The sequence below is a fragment of the Pongo abelii genome, chromosome 13 (genome assembly GCF_028885655.2).
Source record: "Pongo abelii isolate AG06213 chromosome 13, NHGRI_mPonAbe1-v2.0_pri, whole genome shotgun sequence".
In the NCBI taxonomy this organism is placed as follows: Eukaryota; Metazoa; Chordata; class Mammalia; order Primates; family Hominidae; genus Pongo; species Pongo abelii.
The window spans coordinates 56,673,849-56,687,020 of NC_071998.2; the positions used below are offsets into that span (position 1 = coordinate 56,673,849).

The 13,172-nt window shown below is 38.7% G+C and overlaps 1 protein-coding gene across 10 annotated transcripts in view; it reads right to left on the minus strand.

The window, feature by feature from the left end:
* Window positions 1-13,172, minus strand: part of SMARCA2 (SWI/SNF related, matrix associated, actin dependent regulator of chromatin, subfamily a, member 2) — a 177,978-nt gene that overhangs the window by 116,722 nt on the left and 48,084 nt on the right. For all 10 annotated transcript variants that reach the window (XM_063713831.1, XM_024251686.3, XM_063713830.1 and 7 more), the window contains 4 exon segments: window positions 6,324-6,377; window positions 3,441-3,571; window positions 3,160-3,217; window positions 456-556 (listed from right to left, as the gene is read on the minus strand). In XM_063713831.1, coding sequence (XP_063569901.1) covers window positions 456-556; window positions 3,160-3,217; window positions 3,441-3,571; window positions 6,324-6,377 — 344 coding nt within the window.

Here is a 13,172-nt window from a genome sequence, read left to right on the forward strand (position 1 = left end):
GTAAGACAGGAATGATGTCTCTCACTTGGGTTTCAGGGAGACTGCTGATGTCATTAAGGGAGGCAGGAAAGGCAGCAAAGCAGCCAGTTAGGGAGATAAGTTTCATTAGTTCAATCTGGGATTGAAGTGCAGACAACAGGTGTGAGGCTCAGGAGTGAGCCTGAGCTGGAGGTGGGGATTAAGGAGAGAGAAGAGTAAGGAAGTGAGGAAGAAAGGGAAGAAAGGGAAGAAAGGGAAGGAAGGAAGGAAGGGAGGAAGGGAGGGAGGGACGGAGAATCAACATGAAACCCCGAGACCTGGGAACCCAGAACTCAGTGGTGACCTATAAGAGCACAGTTTCAAGCAGAGTGTAGGCATGAAGTCAGTTGCCTTCCTTAAACAAAATTTCCTAAAAGAAAATTCATTAAGCATCATTCTCATGCAATGCATTTCCAAGGGAAAAACTCAATACATACTCAATGATCTGCTTAGCATCCTTCTCAGAAACTTCTTCACTATTTGGATCCAGGAGTATTTTCTCTTCGGTTTCCTGCCTACTGGACTCTTCTTCCTCATCCTGGAGAAGGAAAAAAGATAGGGAGGAAATTATATTTTAACAAGTAAATATCTATGATTGACATTTTCTGAAAAGACATGAACTAGTATTCAACTTCACAAATGAAGTAAGATCATAAAATTCAGGGAGGAAGTAAATGTAACATCTACTTAAGTAAAGCAATACCCCCATTCCACTGCTGTTGAAATCATGAATGAGATAATGAAGGGAACTCTCTGAGGATCCCCTAGAACCCTTGCTCCCAAGAATGAGTATGTAAACATCATGCCAGAAACATAAATATTTATCATCATTTGGTTATCAGAGTCCTGTAGGGCATATCTGCTCTCACTCAGTAGCACTCTCTCCAAAGCCAGATTGTAGAGATCTTAGGATCCTCCTTCTCATAAAAACACTCTCTCTGATGGCTGGGTGCAGTGCCTCATGCCTGTAATCCCAGCTACTCAGGGGGCTGAGGCAGGAGAATCGCTTGAACCCAGGAGGCAGACATTGCAGTGAGCCAAGATCACACCACTGCACTCCAGCCTGGGCAACAAGAGCGAAACTCTGTCTCAAAACAAAACACAAAACAAAACAAAAAAAATCCACTCTCTCTGATAATGCCCATGGGACTTGGATGGCCCCATATGTGTCCACTGTAGAGGACCTGGATCTTGTAAGCACACTGCTTTCTGTGGCTGATTCACATCACACATTGCAGAGTACTGAGATTAAAAACTCTCAATAACTTGGCAAAGGATTCAATACCTCTCCCTTCTCAAGTGAGTACTACATCCAGCTGACCCATTTGAAAGCATTACTAAGTAAGCGTCCATTCTGTCCACTACTAACCTGGTGTAGAAGGCTAAATCTTTCCAGACAATCCAGTAGAATTTCCTTGAAAAGCAGGTTTAAAGAGAACCATGCTTTTCCATAACTCTTAAATGACAAAGTATGAATTGACAAACTATCAAGGAGAAAAATCAAACCTTATGATAGCAGATCATTTAGAAGCAGGGAGTCAGCTAAGGCCTTGGCCCAACTCCTTCATTTTCCAGGCCAGGAAATAAAACGCTGAGAGGGGACATGACTCTCCACATGTCACTCAGGCTCACCTGCAGCAGACTCATGCGATGGGCCCAGGGACAAGGGCTGTCTGTGCTTGTCATTCTCAGGTTGGCACCTGCTGGCTAGGCGGCCTACTTTATCTTATCTCTGCCCTCTCCGGCTCTCTTACTCAAAGAGAAGGTTCTTCCAGTAGGTCACTTATAAGCCCATTCATCCAAGTAAACAAGACACCTTTAAATATCTTAGAGATAGAGTAGCTGGCGGAAAAAAATAACATCCCCCAAAAAGTATTTGCTTTTTTTAAAAAAAAAAAAAAAAAAAAAAAAACAGGATCTTGCTTTGTCACCCAGGCTGGAGTGCAGTGGCACGACCTCAGCTCACTGCAGCCTCTGCCCAGGGCTCAAGCCATCCTCCTACCTCAGCCTCCCGAGTAGCTGGAACTGCGGGAATGCGTCACCACGCCCCGCTGGTTTTTGTATTTTTTGTAGAAATGGGGTTTCACCATGTTGCCCAGGCTGGTCTCGAACTCCTGGACTCAAGCAATTCTCCTGCGTCAGCTTCCCAAAATGCTGGGATTATAGGCATGAGTCACCATGCCCAACCATGTTTGCTTTTCAATGATCATGCTTTTTTGTAATGTAGCTTTTATTATTCTTCCTCTTTACAAAAGCATTAAGTGCTCATGGAAGACTAATTTGGAAAACACAAGTCCACAAATAGAAGGAAAATAGCCACAGTCTTGAGACCCTGGTAAGCTACTATGGGTAAGGATGCTTTACCTTGTCCTCGGCACCTATACTACGGCACTCTCAAGAATATCAGATCTAATGACTATATATTAACAATGCTCTAATAAAGGAGAGCAAATCTTCTTTTAATCCTATTTGTAATTATTAAACATTTTGTAGTTGATTTAACAAATATTTTATTATTTCTCAATTTCTATTAAAAATACCCAAGATTCCCATTTTAGGTTCTAGTTATACTAAGTATTCCCTCCAAGAGACTGAGCGCTTCTCTTTGGGTAACAAGTATATCTAAGGAATTCAAACAAGAATCATACCTGGAGAGAAATCAAGAGGATCAATAAACTCATTAAACCAAGCCCATGTTGCCCTTTTTGTCGAAGTTTCCAGACTCAGAATTGCAAATAGATTCTAAGGTCTGAAGGACTTCAGAACTTTTTGGCAGTTAATTCTCAATGTGAACCACTTAGAGGTATGGTATGGCCTTTCCCAAGGTAATCCATCTCCAATTCTCCCCCAAAAGACCACTTCACCATCTCCAAGTTAATGCCAGCTTCTCTTTTCTTGGTTTCAAGTGAATTTAGAATGTGCCAAGTTTCCCCATTAGCCAGGGCCTCCCAAGAGATCACTATACCACTAGGCATACACCATCAAAGCATTTGTAAATCCTTAGCCCCAGCTGTCACCCAAAGGCCAATCCTGGAGGAAGAAATGACAGAAAGACACAAGGCCTGGGCTTACATTCAGGAAGAAGTTTCTTCCTCTGATAACTTTCAAACCAATAAACCCCAAACAGAGATACATACATACCTCTTCCTCATAATCAGAATCACTCTCTTCACTGTCAGATCTAGGGGCAACTTCATAACTAAGGAAAAAGAGTGAGGAAGAGGAGGGGGCTTAGTTGTTTAAATTATAAAACAATAAAGACACACATGACTTAATAGCACATTCTATGTGTAAAAGACGAATCCAAGTAACAACTTCAACCATCTCAGCAAAGGCTGTGTAGTTTTAGTTTCGAGATTGTACAAGATTACCAAAATCTAAAAAGCTAAAAGAGCACCATGAACGCTGCTTTCATGCCTTACCCAGGATTCATTTCCAGCCAGGCGTCCAGCTGACTTGCTTTGGGTGCTTCTGGTCCGAACAGAACCTTGCCGGTTTCTGTGTGAGTCACTTTGACAGGGAGGTCACTCATCTGGCTGCTCTCATCTATGGGCTACAAAGGAGGGAAAATCATGTTACGGCTTGATGTTAAGACCTTCTCCCAGTTCTGTACTGGACGTTTCTCAGCATTTTTTGCTGCCCAGCATCTGAAACCTTATTCTGTGTTTGGAAATTTCACTACCTAATGAGTTTTGATGGGAGGTGAGAGGCTACCTCCCACCAAAGAAACTGAAAATGCTGCCTCCCTGGTAGCTAAGACACAGGCACAAACCTCAGCTCCAGCAACCAGATACATCACCAAGGTTGTGAGTTAAGAGCTAGAAGTGCAAGGGTGTGGAAACCAACAGGTGCACTGGTGCAGGGCAGACCACAGTGGCAACAATGCCAGGAAAGCGGTAATGGCTCTGTCAAGCTTCTGCCTGCTCCCAACCACAGCCTGTCCTCACTGGACCAGTTGTAGAGCATAATACTGGGGATAGTCCTGAGTCAGGTTCTTCAGAAACCCTGGAGATCTGATGAGTTGCCCAGTATCCTATCAATATATTCCCTTTTTATTTAAATCAGGCAGAGTTGATTTTGGTCATTTGTAACTAACAACCCCCGATTCCTCAACTAATACTTCCCAGATAACAACTATTGCAAAGTCATGGTTTCAGAGAGAATGAAAAACAGAAAAGGTATTATAACCTATGTCATCTCATGAGTGGCTGGTTTGGTCTCTGCAGAACCAGTGTCCTTTTTCCAAAACTAACCCCCCAGGTGTCTAACCCAACTATTGGTATCTTTGAGTGTGATAAAGAAAAAAGCTCTGCTCCTCTGAAATCTGGCAAATTGACCAAGATTAAGCTAAAGTTCATTACTAGACTAGTATATCCAAGGAACACAAGAATCACACTTGAATATAATCAGTAACAAATGACTGCTCCTGATTACAGGGTGACCTGTACTTCTAGGAGCAGATCCGTAAGTAAAATGTTTGTTTGGAAATGCTTGATTTGTGAGTGGTTCAAGTTATCTATCTCCTGAAAAGTAATAAAATTGAATTTTTAGACAATTCATGAATTCCAAAATTTTTCCTAGATTCCTTTCAATTGGAATTAAGCAGAAATGATAGGATAACCTACAGTATGCTATAGTTTATCTTCTATATCTTATAGGAAATGACCAAAAAACAAAACAAAATGAAACACACATACCCAATGGTTCTTTCCCCTTACACCCTCAACAAAGCACTGTCAGCATAAGAAACAATATATTAGCAATTATCCACAAAAATATCCTTAAAAAGAGAAAAGGCTTACTCCAGATTGTCGTTTTTTTCTTTTGTGTGTGCTAAAGCAATGGTTTTGAACATCATTACTTTGCACGCCAACATGACACTTCTTCCTCATTAAAGTAAAAGGTCATCTATATACTCAAGAGATAAAGAAGGAAATCTACAATTTGCTATCATTTCCCTTGGAAAAATCATGTTCTGTTATCATGAACCATTATAATATAGCTTCTTTTCGTGCTAATGTCATGCCTCTAAGAAAATTGGAAATCACTATAGATGGAATTAGAACCTTGGCAAAAGCACTGAATGAGAACAGAAGAACATAATAAGAACATTATTTCAAAACAGAGCAAGATGTCCACGTTGCAAGCCTTAGCAAACAGGACACATGTGTTAAGATTAAAAGGAAAAAAAAGATGTATGTCACAAGCCCAAGATCAGTAGCTAATTTTCCCAACAGATAATAAGATATAAGAACACTATTACGCTAACATGTTAAATCTCTCCCTGTGTGCTTGTTAATTATAGACCAATGGGAGGCATACTTAGGTAAGGCTGGGCTTTTGCAAATTAGAGTTGTTTCTAAGTGCTCTAATATATAGTATTCTTATCCCGTAACAGCCCAAGGAGTTTCTTACACATCAGACATTTATCCTGATCCTTTCTTTCCTTGTGATAGATTATAGTGGTTAAGTAACATTTATTGTTCAAGAGGTTTCTGCATAGAATAGTGGTTCAATCTTTTTTTTCTGCATCTCCACTGTTTGAGTTCACAATACAACTGTGTGCAGAGTGATACCAGAATGGGAAGTGGCAACCTCCCACCCACTCCGATCCTCCAAGTAGGTTTATCAGAATTTATGAGACAAAATGAAGATAATTTGAAACAAACTCCCTTCCCATCCTGCTCTGGGAGTGTGCCTCCTCACTGTGAATCGCTGGCAGGGAACCTTAAATCCTTCAGAAAAAAATCCAATAAATAAATTGTATCCTCATAATTCAGGAGAATACTGGAACTACTAGGAAATGAATTTTAGGACTAGGCTGATGAACATACACATAGAAGCTATATGGCAAGCCTATTAAAAAATGTCAAAAATAAGTTAACCAAATATGTGACTTATTTAGTTTATGTATTTTTATAATTTCAAATTAATAATAAACTAGAGAAACTGGGTCATATTTTATGTTTCTGTATCATTTACTGGGCAATATAATTATAGAATCATTTAAGATTCTTACACATCCTATATATTTGTAAATATATGATTATATGTGCACAGAAAATTCTGAAATAGTATGCAAGACATTTAATATCAGTTGATTGATAGTCTGACATGTAAGTAGATTATTTTTCACTGTATCCCTTTTGTATCATTCTAATTTTCTACTATGCTAACGTATTACTATTTTTACTTAGAATAAACAGCACAGTAAGAATAAAATAGTATGCATGAAGAATGGTGCTGCCAGGTATGGCACGGACTCTGTTCAGCAGAACACAGCGGAAAGGATGACAATCCCTTACCTCTCCATCCGGTCCCAGGGCAGACTCCCCACCCTCTGCATTCTCTTCAGCCTTCTGCAAAACAACAATGTCGAATGTTATATGTAACCAAGACGATGGGGTACGGGACTTCCTGGTAACTCTCCGGTATGTAATAGAATTTCATTGTTACCCCATTATTATCTAACACAGCTTAAGTGTTAATGCCTTTTATGTTCATTTGTCTTTGCTGAGACAAAACATGTATTTTATTAGCAACTTGTAGAGAGTCACTTAAAGCCAGATGTGATCTGAGGCCAGCACACTAGAGATTTGTAGATTGTATTTCAGAGACCCAAAGAGCTTAAGACAGGGCAGTATCAAGACGGTGGTCAGAATCTGAAATGTTCTTCTCGTGTTTGGGAGTGGGAAGATATATCCTGACATAATTAGCTCAACTTTCCTATCCCCTAAGCAAGTTTTCTTCAGCAATAAAGAACAACATTCTAAAACTGTCCATCAAGAATAAGCTCTGATGGCAACAATAGACAATGGGGACTACTAGAGGAGGGAAGGAGGGAGTGGGGCAAGAGTTGAAAAACTCATTATTGGGTATGATGATCTCCACCTGGGTGACAGGATCAATTGTAACACAAACCTCAGCATCATGCAATATACCCAGGTAATAAACTTGCACATGTATCCCCTGAATCTAAAACAAAAATTGAAATAATAAAAATAAAATTGCATCCTCAAAAAAAAGAAGAAGCTATGAACCACTCCATGGGCATAAAAACATAATATAAAACTTTATGAGTTCCCTGGATGTTTTTAATTCCACCTAAATTTCTTTCATAATATATAGTATTTCTACCATGTGTAAATAGGAAAATTTTATGCAGATATTGTTGTCTGATGAAGAATTCTGTTATCTACCATTTCTTTTTTTTTTTTTTTCAGACATAGTCTTGTTCTGTCACCCAGGCTGGAGTGCAGTGGCCCGATCTCGGCTCACTGCAAGCTCCACCTCCCGGGTTCACACCATCCTCCTGCCTCAGCCTCCCAAGTAGCTGGGACTACAGGCGACCACCACCACACCCGGTTAATTTTTTTGTATTTTTTAGTGGAGACGGGGTTTCAGCGTGTTAGCCAGGATGGTCTCAATCTCCTGACCTCGTGATCTGCCTGCCTCGGCCTCCCAGCCTATCTACCATTTCTTACATATCCCAATATCTTAGTCCATTAACTTCTATGTGCCTCAAAAACAACCTAAATGAAAAGTTAAGATTATGTCATATCGGCCAGGTGCGGTGGCTCAGGCCTGTAATCCCAGCACTTTGAGAGGCCGAGGCAGGCAGATCACAAGGTCAGGAGATCAAGACCATCCTGGCTAACATGGTGAAACCCTGTCTCTACTAAAAACACAAAAAATTAGCCGGGTGTGGTGGTGGGCACCTGTAGTCCCAGCTACTCAGGAGGCTGAGGCGGGAGAATGGCATGAACCCAGGAGGCGGAGCTTGCAGTGAGCCGAGATGGTGCTAGTGCACTCCAGCCTGGGTGACAGAGAGAGACTGTGTCTCAAAAAAAAAAAAAAAAAAAAAAAAAGATTATGTCATATCTTGTACATATCCAAGAAAGTCTCATCTGTAATATACGCAAAATAATCTAAAATTTCTTCCACTTACGATAACCTCTCTGACAAGTGAAATCTTTAAAATCACCTATATAGAATCACTATTTTAAAGTTACTTCTGGAAAGCTATACTATTTCTGCATAGTATAATGAGAGAAAAAAAAAAAAATTTAGTCATTTCCTTTGCCAGGATGCTTGAGAAAATGAGCTTTCCTCCCTTGGGCTCTTTAGTTAATTAAAAATAAAAAATGATGATACAGAATCAATATGAACTCAACTTTGTTTACTTAAGATATCGATTATATAATATGTTTTGCCTTCTATGAAAATAACTCAACTGTCTTCTGACAAAATAGCTTTTATGAAAACACTTAAAGTTTAAAATCAACCTTTTATTCATAGTGAAGAAAGGCAGTTCCATCAACATTTGAAATTTCTGAAGTTCCTTTACAATGCAATTTTTACCAAAAATACATGTATGTATGTATGCCAAAGCACAAGGCATAAAAAAAATGCAGCTTCCACCAAACAGTAGGAAATAAAATGCTCCCTTTGGTTATGATTTTCCAAGAAATTAAATTTCTATTTATGTCACCCCAGAGCAAAAACATTTATAAGCTCAAAAGAAATGATCAGCTTCAAAGAGCATCAGGCTCTACATCTAAGCTAGTGACACAGAGAACAATAACAGAACCCTTGAATTCAAAAAAGAAACCATCCCTGCTACCAGTCACTGAAGGTTCCATTTTTGGAATTCTCAGAATCTATACTCAGGGGACTGTTTTAATTAACGGGGGAAAGTCAATTAATCCCACCATTCTTTCCACACAAATCAGAAATAAGCTACAAATTTGGCCAACAAAGAAAATCAAATGAGACAATGAATAAGCCAATTTCAAATATCTAGCAAGTGGAATTGGATCACCATTTCAATGAATAGTACATTAAAAAGCTTGAAGCATCATATATTAATATAATCAAAATTATTCTGAAGGATACTTTCCTATGAATATACTATAGACTAGCTAGATTGTTATCTAAAAACTGCCTCACAGTCAGGCCCTTCCATTACTTAAAATCCCCAAAACTATTTTTTAAAATTCTATTAGGTATCAAATCTGAGAGACACAGTAATATTAGATTTAAGACAGTTGGTTCTGGAATTAGACAAACTGTGTTTCAATCTTAGCTCTCTGTAATTAAGTGCAAGAGATCTTAGCTGTATGATCTTGAGCAAATCATTTTCTCTTTCTGTCTTAGTTCCCTCTTGCATAAAATAGGAATGGTAACAAACAGTGCCTACTTCCTAGGGCTTCTGCAGGACTGGGTCACGATTTCAACATGTACAATCCGGTGTCACAAGTAATATATATGCTGCCAGCCTCAATCTCCACATTGTACAAGGGTCAATGATAGTCCGAGGACTATTCTTTTATGTCTATAATTAAGACTGGCTGTAGCGTTTCCTGAAAACTGCTTCATAAGGCTATGAGGTCAGGGATTTCTGTCTGTTTTGTTCACTGACGCATTCCCACACCTACAAGGGCATCAGGCACTTAAAAGGCACTAAATAAATATTTGGTGATTGAAGGAATGAATGAAAGCACAAAGAACAATGCTTTCCACTTAGCATATGCTCATTAAATTATTATTATCATAAATAGATGCCAATACATTTGCAAGTCATAAAATAGTTAAGAGCACGCACACAATTAGCCATTGAATTGGTGCTCTGTGTGACTTTCCTTGCAAGCATGCCCTGTCCTTGGACCTAATTCTGCTATGTTATTCTAAGAGATAGAGGCCAGGTGGCAGTCTACTCTATGACAAGAGATGTCAAATTCTCCCATCATTCTTTGGATTCCTTCAGTTTGATGACATTGCTGGTTGGTGCGCACATGTACTCACATCAACCTCATGCTGTGTCTCAAAACTTAAAAAAACAAAGCAAAACAAACACAATTGTCCCTTTTTTTGGTTCAAAATTAACACCCAAGAGTTTGTGATTGGTCTACTGTTTGAGCTGACTTCGGACAGTCTCTAAGCACCTAATGAAATGTCCTGGTGTGAATGCAGCAGCTGCTACAGTGTCTCCTGCCACCTGAGAAATTTTCATATGTAGTTATCTGCATCGCGTAATTGCAAACACATGCTATCAATATTAATGGCTGATGCCTGCACTTATTTCCATTGATTGAAAACAAAACAAAACACTGAACAAGAAACTTTGTACTGGCTTCTTCCTACATGCAAAAGAGTTTAGAACTAATTATGCTTATGTAGGAAGGGAGGAGTATAATTAACCTAATCATGTAAGGGGACATGATAGGAATTATTCATAACTGAAGATTACTCATAACTAAAAATTACTCAAACTAAAGACAGTTGTGTTCCCAATTCCAAGGCCAACGTCAATTCATATCTTCCATTTAGCAATGTTCACAAACAAAGGTATGTGCATAGCTACCCATCTTCCTTGCAGAAGGTATAAAAAGTAATCAACAACAGGGCTGAGGAGGGAAAGAAATCTCTAAATATGAAAATCCCGTGTAAGCTGAACTCAAAAGAAGACTTCAGTAGGCCATTTTATTTAGACTACTTTAACATAGGCTATAAACAGCCTCATTACATAAAGAAACAGTTTTAAATCAAATATTTTACAACCTATATTATAAAATGAATGTACTTTATCCCCCAGTGGGTGTTATTATAATATACTGAAACAACATTCAAATGTGCTGGTATCTGAAGGATCCATTCTGTTTCGCTGGAAACTTAAGCTTTCAAAAACCACTTGAGTTATTTTTACTGTCATTTAAGGGGACCTTTGTCATTTTTAAAAATGCCCAGGGATATGAAATTAACAGGCATTTGCAAATTACTTGGGTTGTTTCTTATAGAGAAAATCAATGCAAACATTTTTACTCAAGTAACTGGTCAATCCAGTTAAATAGGACTTTTCTCCAAACTTCTGGTCTCACCCATTTTGACACTGAACTAATCAAATAAATCTAATCACTGTAGCATTGTGTTCACCTATTCTTACAATAGTTCCTACACTCAAATGTCCAGAATTACATTAGAACCTTTCTTTCATCTATGAAAATCTTATAGAGGAAAGCTGTAATAAAGTATATAATCTTTGGGGAAACTGTAAGAGATTTAAAAAAACTGAGAAGAATCAGGGAGTAGCTTGTATTTAAAATAAATGTCTCAATATGACTGCTTTGCTTTTCAAGCTCTTTTTACTGAAAATTGTGCCAACGGCCGGCTATTCTGACATTCTGGTATCTGAAGAGGATAAAAACACATTTCCTACCACTATGTTGGCCAATACATTATGCCAGGAAGGTTCAACCTGCAAAATATCACAGTCCTGAGATTTACTTATAATAGTGGTGGGTAAGGAGAAAGAGAGAGAGACCCGATAAAAGAACTTTTAGAAAGAAAATCAAACACTCCAATGAAGACTATATCTGGTCTAGTGTTGCCTCAGAGATTCTGAGTATGTGCCCATTAGTATCATATGTTTCCAAAAAATGTCACAAATAAATAACACAAGAATAGTTCTGCTGGTATACATCCCACTGAAAGATGTGGAAGGGAGAATTAAATATTTAGTTTTGGCTGATGTCAACGGCTCTGGAAACTGAACCTCTGAAATGGCTAGACTTTTTTTTTTGAGACAAGAGTCTCGCTCTGTCACCCAGGCTGGAGTGCAGTGGCGCCATCTCGGCTCACTGCAACCTCTGCCTCCCGGGTTCACACCATTCTCTTACCTCAGCCTCCTGAGTCGCTGGGACTACAGGTGCCTGCCAACATGCCCGGCTAATTTTTTGTATTTTTTAGTAGAGACGGGGTTTCAACATGTTAGCCAGGATGGTCTCGATCTCCTGACGTCGTGATCCGCCCGCCTCGGCCTCCCAAAGTGCTGGGATTACAGGCGGGAGCCACCGCACCCGGCTGATGGCTAAACTTTTAAGCAATAGGCAGGGGTGCTCCTGGTATGGGCTCCTAACCGCAGCTTAAGGAAAAATGTACCCTAAAGTACTGTGAGAGATGCCTCATAATCGCCAGGAACCCTAGTAAAGTAGAGGCCATGTAATTAGAAAACTCTCTTTGTAGGAGTTGGGGGAACAGGGTGGTAGGCAGAGTTTATCACCTGTGATAAAGCCTCATTTTTCTTCTGCATGCCTCAATATTTAAAGAATCTGTCATTGTCCTCAAAGATATCCTATACACTAGTATTCAACTGATTTCCAACTAGAAAAAAAGTGGTGACCAATTATTATTGATTCAACATCACAAAAATATGCAGTAAAGGTTTAAAAAAAGATTTTGTTTTCAGAAAAACATAACTGTATTATAATCATGATTCCACTTTCGTATCATAGAATTGCTTGATGAAATAATGTTTACTGAGCACTTACTATACGTTAGGGTGTATTCTACATGCTTTAGATAAACTTTCCCATGTAATCCTCACTACAAATCTGTGGGGTAGATAACATTCCTATTGCCTTCTTACAGATCATGAGACTGAAGCACTATGGTAATAGATCTTTTAATGAAATAGCCTACAAGAGAATAATAGCAAATTAGTATATATATTTTCTTATGTAGTTTTGATTTTAAAAGATTACCTGCTAACACGACTCAGACAGTGGTCCAATTTACTAATTCAGCCATGTTCACTCCTAGTTTTACAGGCCCTGGTGGCTTTATCTAGCCCCATTCTCTTTTGTATCCTGTAGGAAACCTCAAGGTCATGCTAAACGCACATAATAGCACATGCATCTTGCAACATCAAAGAAATTAGTTTCATATAACTAGGTTTTCAATACTTTAAAAATTATTCCTCCTCTGACACTTAAGGAGATACATGTAGTTCACTTCTTTTTCTTCCATTTCAAGGGCTTTAATGGAAGACCAGGCTGAGAATGAGAAGTTTCAAAATGATTTATAAATGTGTACTTCCTAAAAATGTCTGTAATGATGAGAAAATTAAACAAGGTCATAACATGTTAAAGGAAACCTACCCTGTTATTCATGAGCAACAAGTCAACACAATAAACTCCCAAAGAAAGACAGAGGCCTCTGTCCTTCTAGGGAATTTAAAAAAAAAAAAATTGTACACTAGTTTAATGCTGAAAATAAAAGGTAATCTTTTTCAGATTAAATTAAGTGAAAAAGTCAACCATATTCATCTTTAATAGCACATTTCTTAATCGGTAGCTTAGTTGTCCTTCAAGTGTTGC